This window comes from Plecotus auritus (genome assembly GCF_963455305.1).
Source record: "Plecotus auritus genome assembly, chromosome: 11".
In the NCBI taxonomy this organism is placed as follows: domain Eukaryota; kingdom Metazoa; phylum Chordata; class Mammalia; order Chiroptera; family Vespertilionidae; genus Plecotus; species Plecotus auritus.
In genome coordinates, this window is record NC_137777.1 from 50255785 (window position 1) to 50273443 (window position 17659).

Sequence of the window (17659 nt, forward strand, 5' to 3'; positions counted from 1 at the left end):
GGGGGGACCCAGGCCTGCAGGGGAGGGCAGTTAGGGGTGACCGGGCCGGCAAAGGAGGGCAGTTCGGGGAGACAAGGTCTGCAGAGGAGGGCAGTTTTAGGCAATCAGGCCAGCAGGGAGGGCAGTTAGGGGTGACTGGGCCAGCAGAGGAGGGCAGTTGGGGGGGAACCAGGCCTGCAGGGGAGGACAGTTGCGGGGGGGGACCCAGGCCTGCAGGGGAGGGTAGTTGGGGGGGGACCAGGCCTGCAGAGGAGGGCAGTTAGGGGTGACCAGGCCAGCAGGGGAGGGCAGTTAGGGGTAATTGGGCCGGCCAGGGAGCAGTTAGGCGTCGACCAGGCTGGCAGGAGAGTGGTTGGGGGGTGATCAGGCTGGCAGGCAGAAGCTGTTAGGGGCAATCAGGCAGGCAGGTGAGCAGCTGGGAGCCAGCAGTCCTGGATTGTGAGAGGGATGTCCAACTGCATTGGGCCTAAATGGGCGGTTGGACATCCCTCAAGGGATCCCCGATTGGAGAGGGTGCAGGCTGGGCTGAGGGACACCCCCCACCATGCACTAATTTCGTGTACCGGGCCTCTAGTTCATTCATAAAAACATAATAGTTTTTAATAATAAAATTATATTCTGAGATACATGAAGACAAACCAAGAATTATATAACAATGAATTTCATTTAACATGGCTGAAATAGCAATTCTGAGTTTATGTATAACCTTAAAATACCACATTATCTGGCTATTACTGAAATGTCAAATGATAGCTACACCAAGCTGTCATACAAAGTGGCCAAAAGAGCATGGTCAGCTTCCACAGGAGCTGTCTGTACAAACAGAACCTTGACTCAGTAACTAAATAACACGAACTGTCAAAATAACAGTGAAAAAAAAGTCAAAGCTTATTTTGAAAGCAATAAAACTTTTATCTACTTAGATGAGCTAATATATTTTAAAATATGGAAAATACCATGATTTCCATAATTTTAAGTCTGTGGTTCCCAACTGGGGTGAGAACTGTACTTTAGGGCAGCGGTCGCCAACCGGTGGTTCATGGACCACTGGTGGTCCGTGAGGTCCGAAAGGTTGGCGACTGCTGCTTTAAGGGACATCTGACATCTAGAGACATTCTTGGTCATCATGACTGGGCCTGGGAAAGCTGCTGTCACCTGATGGACAGAAACCAGAGATACTGCTAAACACCCCACAATGCACAGGAAAGCTCCCTTCCCAAACAAAGAATTATCTCGCTCCAAATGGCAATATGCCAAGACTGAGTAACCCCATTTTAACTGTCAAAAGCAGAATATAATGTGAAATGGCATCAGAACAGACTTAGTAGCAGTTATACTTCAACCACACATTAGTTGTCATAGTATTTATCCAAAATAGGTTAGCAAGGAGGCAATATGGGTGTAGCATTAAGAAGTTAGTTGGGAGTACTGGCTTTGCCATCAAATAATGCCAAAGTGGAATCCAAAACAATTCTCACATGTTCAAGCCTATGTTGTTAAGTGTAAAAATTCTAGTGGTAATACTTATCTCTTAAAGCTATTGTGAGAAACAGTAAATGAGAAAATATTTCCAAAGGGCTTAGCCTAGAGGTTGGGACTCAGTGAGATCACACATAATCAATGCTAAGCATTAGAAAAGGAATGTAATTTTTTTCCAATATTGAACAAAATATATAATAGAAACTGGATTTCTTACAAAATTATCAATTTACCTTCACTGGCCCCTTAAGGGTTCAGAACATAAAATATTCCCATTACAAAACCTGTCTATTCTAGAACCATGTCCATTACCTCTCTCTGACTTAGAAAGTAGTTTACCTTCATCTGACTGATCACTTCCACTGGAGCTCCAAGTTATATCTGTAAACCCACTGGCACTCTTAGATGTGGTAGTTTCTGTTAAAGAAAAAGAAAATATATAAAAAGCAATCACCTCATATAGTTATCAGAATAAGATTTAATGCACGTTCCTTTGACAAAGTTATAAATACACAAAATTCTGATGCTAGCGGGAACAATGTCTCGTGTCAGATCTTCCTGCCTACTGTTCTATGTGCAACCTGGGTTAAACTTCTTTAAAGTAAAGTCATATTACAAGAAGAAAAAGAAGTAGAAATTATTGAAGTAAGTTACAAAAGACAAGAAAAATGACTGGAGCACAAATGAAAATTCAAAAAAATAACCTTGAAATAATTATGGATTATATTGTTTCCTTCCTAGAGTATTTCATTAAACAACAACAAAAACACAAATTAGAAACTACAAAATCTAAACTTATGTATCATAGAAATGTGTCTGTGTGCCTCCTTTGCCATACTAAAAGCCCTGGTAGCAGCAGTATGCTTAAAACACTTAACAGCAAATTTTTTCAATTAAACTTGTTGTTTTCAGATAACACTAAATTAACATCTATATATATATATATATATATATATATATATATATATATATATATATATATATAAAACCCTAATATGCAAATAGACCGAACGATGGAACAACTGGTCACTGAGAAGTGCACTGACCACCAGGGGGCGCTCGCGGAACATGGTGGGCGTCAGCAGCAGGTGGCAGAGCGCAAAACATGGCGGGCATCGGTGGGATGGTGAAGCAGGTGTGAGGGGGAGCCAGGCTAAGGCAGGAGCTGGTCGCTGTCATTGGGGTGAGCCTCTGGTGGTTACTGAAAATTCTTTGCTCCCACGTATTGCGGACCCACCCAGTGCTCGCACCTGCTGTTGGCACCAGAGCCACCGCTCGCGCCTGGCACCAGCCCCGATCGCTCAGTACTGTCAGTGGGTTCAAGCGACAGCTGCCAGCCCCGATAGCCCAAGGGCTTCTCCACCTGCCCCTGCACCCGCTGCTGGTGTCGGCCCCAATCGTTCCGCGCCATCAGAGGGTAAGAGCAGGGCCGGCACCGTCAGCACATGGGAGTGGCGGCAGCAGGAGCAGGGCTGCCAGCAGACAGGGGACTAGAGGCTGTGGTGGGAAGGACTGGGCGGGGGCATGGAGGATGGGCCGAGACCTGCCCCTATGCCCACTGCAACCTCGCAGCCCACAATTCCTTTCAAGGTGCATGAATTCGTGCACTGGGCCCCTAGTACAGTTATAATAAACTAGAGGCCCAGTGCATGAAATTTGTGCATGGGGAGGGTCCCTAGGCCTTGTCAGTGATCAGGGCCAATCTGTGGGGTGACCGGAGGGGCGATTAGGGCCCCCACTCACACCCGCCTTGTCCTGATGCCACCCGCTCGCCAGCCCCACCCCCAGCCTTGGGCTAGTGCCGCCCACTCGCCGGCCCCGCCCACCAACACCACCACCGCTGGTCGCCATCTGTGGGGCAACCAGCAGGGCAATTGAGGCCCTGGCTTGCACACGCATTGGCCTGGCACCGCCAGCTCGCTGGCCACGCCCCCCACCGCCAATTGCCATCTGCGCGGTGACCAGCAGGGCGACCAGTGCCCCCACTCACACTCACCTTGGCCTGGCACCACCTGCTCCACCATCCCGCCACAGTCCGGCTCTCATCAGGGTCTATCAGGGCTGGCAGCGCCTCCTCTACCACCTACTGCCAGCACTGCATCACCTATGCCCACCATGTTCCAAGCCACCCCCTGGTGGTCAGCACATGTCTAACTCCCGGTCAGTTGGAACTCCTGACCGTGGGGACAATTTGCATATTAGCCTTTTATTATGTAGGAGGAGAATAAAGAAACTTCTTGTATTCTTTCCCATTCCTTAATTGATAGCGATTTACAAAACTATATATCATTACAATCAGAATGTTGATACTAATACTAGTCACCAGAAAGATAACTTATATTACATTTTTGTTTTCATTAAGAGAGTATGTTTATTAAAGCTGGGGTCAGTGAAACAAGGAAGGGCAACAGGAGAGAGACTAGGTGGGCTGCTCTGGCTCTTCAGAAACGTTATGGGGAAAAGTGAGCAAGGCAAAGCTGCTGTCAGCTCCCTGGGAAGTGAGAGAAAAGAGGGTCTTGCGGGCAGGTTCAGGGGTTTGGCCTTGGACAAGCTGCCGCTGCCCATGGTCCCCGTGGTTGCAAATCTTGTAGGGCCCCTTAGAGTTTAAGAGAGTCATGCCTATGGGGGAATAAAAGGGAGAAGGAAAAGGTGCAGATGTGCTCCTGGGAAGGAGAGCATGCTGGGTCCTTTGTCTTGAGGGTTTTAAAGGCAGGGGGTTAGGAAAGGTATTAGGGGAGAATCTCAACAGAATATTCATCAACTTATGCTGATGTGCCAAAATGAGATTTATTCCCTTAACTTCATCTGTCCTTGGGTGTGTTTGGCACAACTGGTACTAACTGGATTTCTTCTACCTATCTTCATGAGTACGGTGATTTTAAGCTATTTACTCTCTGATTGGAGAAAAGTGTGAACCATTTCTCTTAAGAGTCTTTGTTACAGAAAACAGGACTTTGCAATTTACTAGATGGCTGTAAACTTCTTGGCCATTTAACTACATGTCTCAGTTTCCTTATTCCACTTGGCCAGGCTGCTAGTCTGTCTCATTCCCTCCTGAGAGACTTCCATCCTTGAAATCTTTTAGGGGTGATGAGGGAAGATAGTGTGTATTCATTAACTGCTTCCTGCTGACAAGGGCTGTGGTCCCTGCCTGTGTAGGGGATGGAAGACTCTTGGCCTGAGCTAAGGTGCAAGGGAATGGGATCTGAGACTGGAACAGAGAGGCTGTTAGCTGATTCTTCCAAAGTAGGAAAGGCTGGAATCCCCAAAGCATCATCAACTTGATATGGAATTGTTGTATCATTCCAGAAGCAAAGTTGGTAGATTGCTTAATATTTCACTGACTCAATTATGTAGTCCTGAAAATAAGTCCGTTCAGTTCAATTGCCAAGTCTCATTTCAGGAGGTGGTGATGCAGATGGGCTTCCAAAGTGGGACCTGGAAAGAGTGCCATGAGCCATGTGAATAAGCAAGGTATCAGGCCATTTCACCAAGGGGCTCTGATCAGATTCAAAGTCAATCTTAAATCCTTAAAGCTTTCTGGTGACATCCAGAGTCCCGGCATGTCTCTCTCCATCATGACATTCCAGTTAGTCTTGGTTGATAAAACCACAATTGGAAACTGGCTTTATGTGTTGGAGAAGGGTAATAAGGTGATACAGGTCACACTGTTATATTGTAAATCAGCGAGCTGAACAGAGGATGCCTTTGTTCAGTGGTTCTCAACCTTTCTAATGCTGCGACCCTTTAATACAGTTCCTCATGGTGTGGTGACCCCCAACCATAAAATTATTTTCGTTGCTACTTCATAACTGTAATTTTGCTACTGTTAATGAATAGTAATGTAAACACCGGAAAACACAGATATTTACATTACGATTCATAATAGTCATGGGAAATTAAGTACAGAGTAGAGCAGCCGTGGGCAAACTACGGCCCGCGGGCCGGATCTGGCCCATTCGGCTGTTCTATCCGGCCCGCAGAGCCAAAAGAGCGGAGGGTTCTCTTGCTCTCCCCTCTGCTCCTTTACTTTGAATTTATATTAGTTCACACAAACACTCCATCCATGCTTTTGTTCCGGCCCTCCGGACCAGTTTAAGAACCCATTGTGGCCCTCGAGTCAAAAAGTTTGCCCACCCCTGGAGTAGAGCATATAGTCAATAATATTGAAGTAAACATATAGGGGGCCACATGGGTATTTGAAGTATCTGGAGGATCACCTCATAAATTATATAATTGTCTAGCCACTATTCTGTACACTTGAAACTAATATCAAAAATATTGAATGTAAACAGTATTTGAAACATAAAATCTAAAAAACTGTAGGTAGCTCATCCCTGGTTAAACTCCTGATCCTGTCCCTAATAAGTAACATAGAGGAAACTTTCCCTTTATACTGAATTGTACTTCCTAATCCCTTCACCTTTTTCACCCAGGGCCCCATTTCCCCTTCCATCTGGCAAGCATCAGGTTGTCTCTCTCTGCATCTCTGTGTTCATTTCTGTTTTGTGTTTGTTTACTTATTTCCTTTGACTCCACATACAAGTGAAAGTGAAATATGGTATTTGTCTTTCTCATTTAGACTTGTTTCACTTAACACCTTCTAGCTCCATCCATGTTGTTGCAAATGAGAGGATTTCATTCTTTTTCATAGCCAAGTAATAGTGCATTACACATGTAAGTACCACATCTACTTTATTCACTCTTCTCTGGATAGGGACTTGGAATGCTTCTATATCATCACTGTAATAAACTAGAGGCCTGATCCACGAAGATTCATGTAAGAATGGGCCTTCCATCCCTGGCTGCCAGCAGAGCCTTTGCTCTGCCCGGAGCCACCTTTCCACCTTCCCACGCTGCCCAGAGGCACCAGCAGCTTGGCACCTGTGTATGCGAAGTGACCTGCCATCTTTGTTGGGTTAATTTGCATACTCACTCCTGATTGGCTGGTGGGCATCGCAAAGGTACAGTCAATTAGCATGTTACTCTTTTATTAGGTCGATAAGACTGCAATAAACACAGGGGTACATATTTATTTTCAAATTTGTGTTTAGTTGATGGGTCATAATGTAGTTCATCTTTAACTCTTTTCAGGAACTCCCATACTCTTTTTCATAGTGCAGTATGTGGCATCAATTTTACATTTTTATAAACAATGCACAAGGGTTCTTTTTTCTCCACATTCTCACCAACACTTGCTGTTTGTTGATTTATTGATGATAGCTATTCTGACAGGTATGAGCTGGTATTTCATTGTAGTTTTAATTTGCATTTCTCTATGATTAGTGACATTGAGCATTTTTTCCTGTCTACTGGCAATCTGTATGACTTCTTTGCAGAAGTGTCTATGCAGGTTCTCTGACCATTTTTTAATGTTTTGAGGGTTTTTATGGTGTTGTCTGACTTCTTTATAAATCTTGGATATTAACCCCTTATCAGAAGATTTCAATCTTCTTTATTTTATAGAGACTTGTTTGTATCTAACGAGGTCTATACTGGAAAATGTTCCATATGCGCTTGAAAAGAATGTATATTCTGCTGCCGTAGGAGGCAGATATTCTAAAAATATCAATTAAATCCATCTGGTCTGTGTGTTCTTTAAGGTCGCTGTTTCCTGGTTGATTTTCTGCCTGGAAAACCTATCCATTGATGTCAATAGGATGTTATTGTCACCTACTATGACTGCATTACTGTCTTTCCCTTTATGTCCATCAATATTTGCTTTATATATTTAGATGCTCCTATGTTGGGTGCATAAATGTTTACATATTCTTTTGTTGGATGGATTCCTTTATGATGTACTGTCTTGCTTTGCCTCTTATTATAGCCTTCATTTTTTTTATGGTTTTTGAGTGTTTTTTTTTCGATATAAGTATTTCTACCCCAGCTTTTATTTTTTTGTTACCTTGTGCATGAAATATTATTTACCATCACTTTGTTTTCTGTCTATGTGTCTTTCGATCTGAAGTGGGTCTGTTGTAGACAGTGTATATATGGGTCTTGTTTTCTTATCCACTCAGCTACCCTATGTCTTTTGATTGGAGCATTTACTCCATTTACATTTAAAATGATTATTGTTGACTAGAGGCCCAGTGTATGAAATTCGGGCACTGGTAGCGTCCCTAGGCCTGGCTTTCCAGCTGCCGGCCAAGGCCTCCCTTCCCTAGCTGCTGGCTGGGGCCTTCCTTCGTTCCGCACCACTCCCTGGTGGTCAACGCACGTCACAGCGAGTGATCAAACTCCCAGTCTCCCAGTCAAACTCCCGAGGGGACACTTTGCGTATTAGCCTCTTATATATATATAGACTAAAGGCCCGGTGCACGAAATTCATGCACTTGGGAGGGTCCGTCAGCCCAGCCTGCACACTCTCCCAGTCTGGGAGCCCTCAGGGTATGTCCGACTGATGGCTTAGGCCCCGCTTCCCCAGGAAGGGCGGGGCCTAAGCCATCAGTCGGACATCCTTAGTGCAGCCATGGAGGCAAGAAAAGCTCCCACCACCACCACTGCACTCTCCATCCATGAGGCCAGCTTCTGGCTGAGCGGCATTCCCCCTGTGGGAGTGCACTGATCACCATGGGGCAGCTCCTGCATTGAGCGTCTGCCCCTTGGTGATCAGTGCACTTTATAGCAACTGGTCATTCCACAGTTCGGTCGATTTGCATATTAGCCTTTTACTATATAGGATAGCTATGCAGTTGTTGCCATTTTGTTATTTATATGTTCCTCTCTTTTTTCTTTCTTCTTAAAGAAGTCCCTTTAACATTTCTTATAATACTGGTTTGGTGATGATGAGCTCCTTTAGATTTTTCTTGTCTGGAAAGCTCTTTACTTCTCATTCAATTTTAAATGATAGCCTTGCTGGGTACAATAGCCTCAGTTGTAGGTCCTCGCTTTTCACCACTTTGAATAGTTTCTGTCAATCCCTTCTGACCTGAAAACATTTCTGTTGAGAAATCAGCTGACAGTCTTATTTGAGCTCCTGCATCCTAAATAACTGCCATGTGAGGACACAACATGATCGTGTGTATGTACCAGGAAGTAAGTATCCACCTGACACCAAAAGTACTGAATTTCCAGCCTCCAAAACTATGAGAAATAATATTTCTGCTGTTTATAAACTACCCATTCTATTGGTTTTTTTTGTTGTTGTTAGTAGCCTGAATAGACTAAGACAGGAAGTTATCACTATTCATGTGATTATATAACAAATTCATAAGCCTATGAATTATAGACACTTAACTATAAAATTTATGTAAGTTAAACCACTATATGAAATTTAATAGTCAGTAAATCATTTTATTTGCTGAAAAGGGTTGCCCTTGAAATCAAGGCCCATTCCAGTGAAATTCTAGGAAGGACATCAGCCAGACTATAGGAATAGTTATCATGCATTTGTAAAGATTTCTGGGTGCCCATTGTGTGCTAGGCATTGTGCCAGCATAGGATGTTATGAGTTGAACTATGCCCCTCCCCAAAATTCATTCATATGTTAAGTTTTTAACCCCCAGAATTTTGGAATGTGATGTTATTTGGGGTAGGGTCTTTACAGAGTTAATCAAGTTAAAGTGAGGTCTTCTGGGTGACCCCTAATCTGATGTGGTTCTTTATAAAAGGAAGAAATCTGGACACAGAAACACATTCAGGGAGGAATCGACGATGTGAAGAGACACGTGGAGAAGACAGCCATCTACATGCAAAGGAAAGAAGCCTGGAGGAGATTCTAAAATGAACCAACTTTTTCAACACCTTCATTTTGGACTTCTAGCCTCCAAAACTGTGAGATACTAAGTTTCTGTTGTTCAAACCACCTACTTTGTGGTATTTTATTATGGCAGCCCTAACAAACTAATATACCTAGCAAATAAAGATGAGCAACAAAGAGTCTGCTTTTAAGAAACCCATGATCCACTGAGGAGAAAACCAGGCCAATGTATAATTTTTAAATTTAGTAATGCATCTCAAGGAGTAAGAGATTTCTGACCTCAATAAAAATATTTCTGCGGTGTACTTTAGGAAAAAAAATAAACACTATTTCCTGCTTACTTCATAGTTTCATTTTGTTTGGTAAACAGATTTTTTTTAAAGTTCTACTTTTTAAAGAAAATTGCTATCTACAAAGGTTCCAATCTCCTAATTTTAAGTTATCTTTTTCCATCTCTCCTGAACCTCTGCCAAAATTCATATGCTTTCTTCTCTCACCTTCCCATCTTCATTTCTTCCCGCTTTAGTCTTCTCTGGTTCCCACTGCTTTTTTTTTTTTTTTTTTTTTGCACACTTTGCAAAAGTGTGTTCTCCCACTTCTACTCTCCAGCACTGATAAAAATATTGCTTCTGCACCCTAAAATTTCTGTTAATAGCTTGTCTTTAATACTTTGGATGCTATTTTTTTAAATGAGCCAGTTCTAAGAAATACCTTGAGTCCATTTTATCAATTTCTATTAGTAAGCTTTTGTTAAATTATCAATACTTTCTTGCTTTAATAAGCTTCTTATATGCTGCACATAAAGTAATTATATATTGATAAAAGCTCTTTAAGCCTTTAAGAATATATTGAGTATTCTACAGAATAGAACATATAGCAGAGTAAGTCAAATATACACTGATGTGGGGAAATCATTCCAAAACATCCTTTTGTAATTAGATAAAGGTAGCAGCTTATTTAATATTTCTTTCTCCAAGTTTAACTATACTTAAAATGTTCACAGAAAGATATAAGCCACATATAAAAATACTATTATTATGTATTTTTATACAATATATTATGATAGTTTAGAAGTCAGAATTAATTGATCTTTGAATATCATAGCCTTTGGCACTAATAAGAAGGAAAGTTAATTTCTAGAGATCCTTTAGAAGATTATGGTATTACAGAAAGATGTGTTACAGTTTTATTTTATAAGATAGAATTTTAGAAATTTTTTTTTAAATTCGAGAAATTTTATTTTCATGTGCATAAATTTCAGTGAAATAATAATATCACTTAAAGTGTTTAGTCTCTTATTCACAGTTTTCCCACTCTGCAGAACTCTGAACAGGCTTTTATATCGTTCATTTGGCCATAAGACGTAATAGCAATTGCTGCCATCGATGCATTTGAGCTAAGCACTTTATTTTTAGCTCACAATAATCCAATGAGGCACACATTATTATTCCCATTTTTCAGATGCAGAAACTAAGGCTCAGCATGTTTCGCTTGCTTTCCCAAGATCACAGTCAGGATACCATGGCCGATGAGATCCCCACTCTCCCTGCTCACCCACCGTAGAACTGAGTGTGGCAGCACAGCCAATGACCTACCTGATACCCAACCCCTCTTCCTCCTTACTAACAAAACCCCAATTTTGAGTAGCAACATACATGTTTAAAAATCCTTAATTTCACTGAAGTCTCACTAGGGGAGGTGCCTCTATGTAATAGGTTCTGGCCAAACGTAGAGGTCCTGGAGAGGGAATTCCGTCCCAGATGAAAAGTTCCCTTGGAGAAAATCCTCAGACCTACGTTATTCCCAAGAATTGGGCCTGGAGAATTCAGCTTCTCCCTCTTCAACACCAGAACAACCCCACACTAATGCTACAGAATTCAGAAAGAGCCTGGCTCCCTGGATTTCTTGTTACAGAAGATAGATTCAACCCCATTTCTTCAAATACTCTAATATAATTCCATACTATTTGTAAGTGAAAGCCTTCCCTAACTAATTTGTCAAGTAAGAATTTCATTGCCTGAAATAGTGTAGGTCGTAATTATATTTCACAAAACAGACATTTTTTAAAACGTTGGAGCTATGAGTCTGAGCTAACCTACTGGGCTCTGTCAGTGAGTAAACACAGAAAGGGCACACAAAAAAACTATAGGAGGCAAGAAAAATGGGGCAGATAGCGACAAAGGTGAGAGACAGATTTCTCAAAAAATACTTTATTACATTGTTGGGATGTTTCTAAAGCATGAATATATAGTCTATTCAAACTATGTGAATAATGTTTTAAAAGAAAAAATAAATCAAGGAAGGATATATTATCCTTATACTTTTTCTATCAAGAAATCAACAAAATATTACCTTTCTTGGGACTAGCAAACAATTCAAGGTGCTTTTCTGTAACAGTCTTCTTTTCAGCTGCTAATGACTGTAGGCAGATAATAAAAATAACAACAACAGCAACAATGTAGTTCTTTATGTGATAAGGGCTAAAAACCAACAATATTTTGTAAAATATTCAAAACCTTAACTGCATCCTCAACATATTCCTCTCTGTTTTCCTTTATTTATATTTACCAATAATTATTTCCAAAGCACATACTCTTCATATATTTATAAATGTATTTTTATATTTTTCCTGAATCTGAACAGAAAGCTAACATTTAATTTATTGCTCCATATTTTAAGTATTTCAAAGTTACATTTACAAAAAATAACCTGAATACAGTAGGTCCTCGAGTTACATCGGAGATCCGTTCCTACAGCGATGTAAAGCAATTTTGGCTGTAAGTCGGAACCCAACTACATAAGCACCTACGTCACTCACATAAAGCACATACACAGCAGTAATGAAGTGAAACAGTAACAAAAATTTAAAAGAAAGATAACAATTCCTGACCTTTACTTGTGGTAAATAAATAATAAAAAACATAAAGCACATATATACATATGTCGAAATGATGGAACTTTTTTTTCTTTATAAATAAACTAGAGGCCCGGTGCACGAAATTCGTGCGGGGGGGGGGGGGGGTAATTGTCCCTCAACCCAGCCTGCACCCTCTCCATTCTGGGACCCCTTGAGGGATGTCCGACTGCCCTGGTAGGATCGGGCCTAAACGGGCAGTCAGACATCCCTCTCACAATCCAGGACTGCTAGCTCCCAACTGCTCGCCTGCCTGCCTTCCTGATTGCGCCTAACCGCTTCTGACTGCCAGCCTGATCACCACCTAACCACTCCCCTGCCAGCCTGATTGATGCCTAACTGCTCCCCTGCCAGCCTGTTTGCCCCTAACTGCCCTCCCCTGCAGGCCTTGTCCCCCCCCAACTGCTCTCCCCTGCAAGCCTGGGTCCCTCCCACTTCCCTTCCCTGCAGGCCTGGTCACCCCCAACTTTGCTCCTCTGCCGGCCTGGTCACCCCTAACTGCATCTCCCCTGCAGGCTTGATTGCCCTCAACTGCCCTCCCTTGCAGGCCTGGTCCCTCCCAACTGCCCTCCCCTGCTGGCCTGATCACCCACAACTGCCCTCCCTTGCAGGCCTGGTCCCTCCCAACTGCCCTCCCCTGCTGGCCTGATCACCCACAACTGCCCTCCCTTGCAGGCCTGGTCCCTCCCAACTGCCCTCCTGTGCTGGCCATCTTGTGGTGGCCATCTTGTGTCCACATGGGGGCAGCCATCTTTGATCACATGGGGGCAGCAAGCAATCTTATGTGTTGGAGTGATGGTCAATTTGCATATTACTCTTTTATTAGATAGGATAGAGGCCTGGTGCACGGGTGGGGGCCAGCTGGTTTGCCCTGAAGGGTGTCCCGGATCAGGGTGGGGGTTCTCTTGGGGCATGGGGCGGCCTGGGCAAGGGGCCTGTGGTGGTTTGCAGGCCAGCCACGCCCCCCAGCAACCCAAGTGGAGGCCCTGGTATCTGGGATTTATTTATCTTCTACAATTGAAACTTTGTAGCCTTAAGCAGAGGCCAAGGCAGGCTAGGGCTTCAGAAGCTTGGCTTCCTCCATCGCCGGGGACAACCCTACCCTCCTGCTCTCTCCAGCTCCGTGGCTTCCGCCATTTTTGTTGGGATTTATCTTCTATAATTGAAACTTTGTAGCCTGGAGTGCAGGCTTGGGCCGGCCAGGGTGTGCGGAAAGCTTGGCTTCCTCCATCGCTGGGGAAACCCAAGCCTCCCTCCTGCTCTCTCCATGGCTGCAGACATCTTGGTTGAGTTAATTTGCATACTCACTCCTGATTGGCTGATGGGCGTGGTTTGTGGGTGTAGCAGAGTGGTGGTTAATTTGCATATTACTTTTATTAGATAGGATGGGAGATGGTGACCTAACCACGAAATGACATACATCAAGTCCGACATAACCCGAGGACTGCCTGTATCTCATTATATATCTGAATATATAAGCATTGCATAATTACACTTCTTATAAAGAGGATGCTCGTTGCTCTTCTGAGAACGTTCTTCTCAGAAAATTCTCAGTAGGTATCCTTCATATATAAAAAAAAAGTATAAAGGTGCTGCCTGGCATAAAGAGGTGAGTACTGACATGCCATAACTATTAAAGGAATTCAAGGATGAGAAAAAAAAATGTAATATAGTTTCCTACTACATCATGACAGTATCTTCAAAGAAAATAAGGGAATTCCAAAGACATAAAAGTACAGTGGCCTGAACACTCAGATCTAAAAATTTTACTATAGTAAACACTCAATTTTGCAGTCTTCAATTTAACAGAATTCGGATTTAATGGGCAAAATTTCCAGTCTGGATGTTGTTTTAAAACACCCTGTTAATTACAAAATGTTTTTAACCAACATTTGCTTATAATTAAATTAACAGTGTTGTTTTTTTTAATTCACAATTATTTTTAACAAATTTTAGCAAATAGGCTATATTTGGGGAAAAAACACTATAGTAATTTTGCCAACATAAATAGAGATTGCATTATCTACAAATATAGTGTACATATTTAAATCCAAGAGTCACTGCTCATAAACAATGTTTGGTGAGTGATTAGCATGTGATCACGCCACATTGAGCATTGGTTGTTGTTGCGTGGTGTGACTTTCTGGAGCAGTTTTACTACTAACGTATGTCAGCCAATGTTCTAAGGTACGCTAAGCCATGCCCCAGCCATGTGCATTTGTTTGCTGGAGATGATTGGTAAATGCACGCATTTACCAGACCTATTCAGTATAAATTTAAAATTACAGTAATATGTATAAAAAACTTTTCTGTGAAATTAAACTTTTCATATTCGAAAAACCTACTTTGTTATATAACAAACTTTCAGCTTAAAGGACACCCCCTCGCCCGAATTAGTACTTTACCGGAGTCCCAGGAGTATCCTGAAATCCTTCTTCACACCTGAGCCATGCTTCTGAGAGGGAGGCAGTGGTCCCTACCGTCCTGAGGCCTGCTCTTCTGGACTGCGGGGGACACTCTCCTGGAAAGGAGGCATATTCCACAGGATCCCGATTTCTTTTTCTCTGTAGTGATAATTTTTAAAGAAAAATAATCAACCTCACTGAGTTGACAATTAACAATATGAAAACCAAGAATGGCAATGGTGAAGGCATATTTTTTAAATGTCTCTGAGTCCCCATGTAAAGGAGTAATGTGACAGCAAAACCAAAAGTACATAGACAGCAATTACAACTTGTCAACGAAGTCCGAAATACGAATGGGTCAGAATAAACAATCAATCCTCCAAACTTATACATGGTATCATATCTGAAAGGAAAGAAGCGGAGAGAAGCAAAGAAGGGCCTGTGCACAAAGACAACTGGTGTTCACTACAAAGTGGAGCAGGCGACCTGAGAACAGTATCTGCAAAGGGGTGAGAACAAGGTCCCAACCAAGATCCAAAGGGGCGGGGCAGTCTGGGTACTCAAACAACCAGTCAGCTAGGACCACCTTCCTCAAAAGGGCCCAATACTGAGGAGAACTGCTGGTAGTGGAATCTGCTCAGCAGCACAGGGATGATAGACAAAACAAAACAAAACAAAACAAAACAAAACAAAACAGTGGTGGAGGGAAGCAAAGCCAAGAAATATTTAAATAACAAATAAGAGGCCATATTTTTACAAATTACAAAGAAACAACAGAAGTTATAAAAGCTATCTTGAATCCTGCCTCCTAAAAACTCTGAAAAACTATAAAATAAAAACAACAGAAAAAGAGCAGAGCCAAATCACATACAAAGTTATTAGAAAAAACAAACAAAATTAAATTACATTCCAACACTCAAAGAAAGCACACAAAGACATGTCCATAAAATGGAAAAAAATTGTAACCTACTACAATAGGTCTTCAAATAACAGTGTTGGGTTCTATATTGTTTCATTATAATGTTGATGAGAAGGGAAAAAAACCTATTCCTGCCGTTGTCCCCATGTCTGCGTGGGTTTTCCTGGGGTACTCGTTTCCTCCCACATCCCAAAGCTGTGCACGTGAGGTGACTGGCGTGTCTAAATGTCTCAGTGTGGGTGTTTATGGGTGTTTATGAGTTTGCCCTGCAATGGAAGGGTGTTCTGTCCAGGGTTGGTTCCCACCTGGTGCCCGGAGTTTCAGGGATAGACTCTTACCTGCTTTTATTAATCTTTCTTAAATGTATTTATAGGGCACATTTACTTCAATGTTAAAGATTACAAGAGTTAGGTCTTTATCTACAAGTCTGGTGATGTTTTTGTGACCAGAAACACGCCACTTAATTAATTCTTGCTTATATTAATTAGCCTATGATAAACTTGTTTTTATTACATGTCATTTTTCTTAAACTTGCAAGTTTTAAGAACCTAATGACGATGTTAAGTGAGGGCTTACTGTATTTCAAAACAAAGTAAGGCATTCTGCCCTGGGCTGGTGGCTCAGTTGGAGCATTTTCCCATACACCAAAAGGTTGCAGGTTCAATTCCAGATCAGGGCACATACCCATAATGCAAGTTCAATTCTCGGTCGGGGCGGGTATAAGAGGCAACCTTTCGATGTTTCTCTCTTACAGTGCATTGATGTCTGTCTGTCTCTCTCTCTCTACCTCTCTCCATCCCTTCCTCTTAAAAATCAATTTTTAAAATGCCCTCAGGTGAGAATTAAAATAAATAAGGCATTCAGATTACCAAAATGTTACCAAACTCAAGGGGTTGCCATTCTATTCAAGAATAAGATGTGGTCATTAGGTATTACTTGCAGCAAGTAAAGGAGACAAGTGATTCATATTCACAGCCCCTTCTTCCCAGAAGGAGGCTTAGCATTGCTTATACTAGTATATACACCATTTGACCAATTACACATTGATTTCTTCTTTGCATTTGGCTACTGCAAAATACTGTGCTACATTTTAATATTTTCGTAAGAACCACCCCAGACCTTGAAACCATTGTCCTAACAAAAACGCAGAAATTAAATGACAAAACTTAAGAAGCAGAATAAAATAAAAAATCACCTCATACTTCGAACGTACACACTTTTTAAATGTGTATGTTAGTGTGTATTTAATTTGTTTTTTTTGGCTTAGTGCCTATCTTTGAATACTTGTAATTGTGCTAGTAATGATTTCGCTTATTTGAATAAAACACATTTTTATGGACTCCTTAATCCAATCCTAAAGCAGAATTAAAGTGAATGAAAGCTGAGGTGTCTTGATATTTAAAAACTCATTGAGGCTTCTTCATGTTAAGTTACTTGCGAGCTAGTGGTAGAGCTGGATGAACATTTTATTTCTAGCATCTTGTCAATAAAATCATGGCAGAAATTATCTCTTTTTAAAAAAATCACCTCAGGATATACAAAAAAGAATAAATCAGAAGAAACCCAAGAACAAATAGATACCACACATAATATCTTAAGAGAGATAGAAGTTAATGAGGAAATTCTAAAGTTTATCCTCCACTTATGGACAGGGACAACGATTGCTGGGGGAAGGGAGGTGGATGGGGGAGGTGGAGAAGGGTAGAGGGGGGATAAATGGTGATGGAAGGAGACTTGATTTGGGATAGTGAACATACAATACAGTGTACATATAATGTGTTGTGGAACTGTGTATCTGAAACCTGTATGATTTTGTTAGCTAGTGTCACCCTAATAAATTCAATAAAATAAATAAGTAAGTAAGTAAGTAAATAAATAAATAAAGTTTACCCTCCAATGAAGAAAGAGTAAAAGGATTTAAGAGAAATAGAGTGATCAAATCTCTCTAGGGAACCAACATACAGATAATAGGAATCCCTGAAGAAGAAAACCAAAGCAATGGGAAAGAACAAATACCAAAGACTACAATTCTACAAAACCTTTCCTAAAGTTCAAAAGCAAAAAGTAAATTACATATTGAAGTATACCACATACCTGAAAATATCAACCCAGAAGCAATCAAAATAAGGTTTATCCTAGTAAACAGACTCAAGAAATTCTTTGAGCCCTGGCCAGGTGGCTCAGTTGACTGGAGCATCATCCCTCACCAAAAGGTTGTGGGTTACATTCCTGTTCAGGGT

General features: G+C 41.7%; 1 protein-coding gene across 1 annotated transcript in view; it reads right to left on the minus strand.

The window, feature by feature from the left end:
- The window catches only part of SPIDR (scaffold protein involved in DNA repair), a 378562-nt gene that overhangs the window by 350731 nt on the left and 10172 nt on the right, over window positions 1-17659 (minus strand). Inside the window, exons 2-4 of the mRNA XM_080646739.1 lie at window positions 14501-14659; window positions 11534-11600; window positions 1819-1896 (exon numbers count right to left, since the gene is read on the minus strand). Coding sequence (XP_080502865.1) covers window positions 1819-1896; window positions 11534-11600; window positions 14501-14659 — 304 coding nt within the window. The remainder of the gene's footprint in view (window positions 1-1818; window positions 1897-11533; window positions 11601-14500; window positions 14660-17659) is intronic.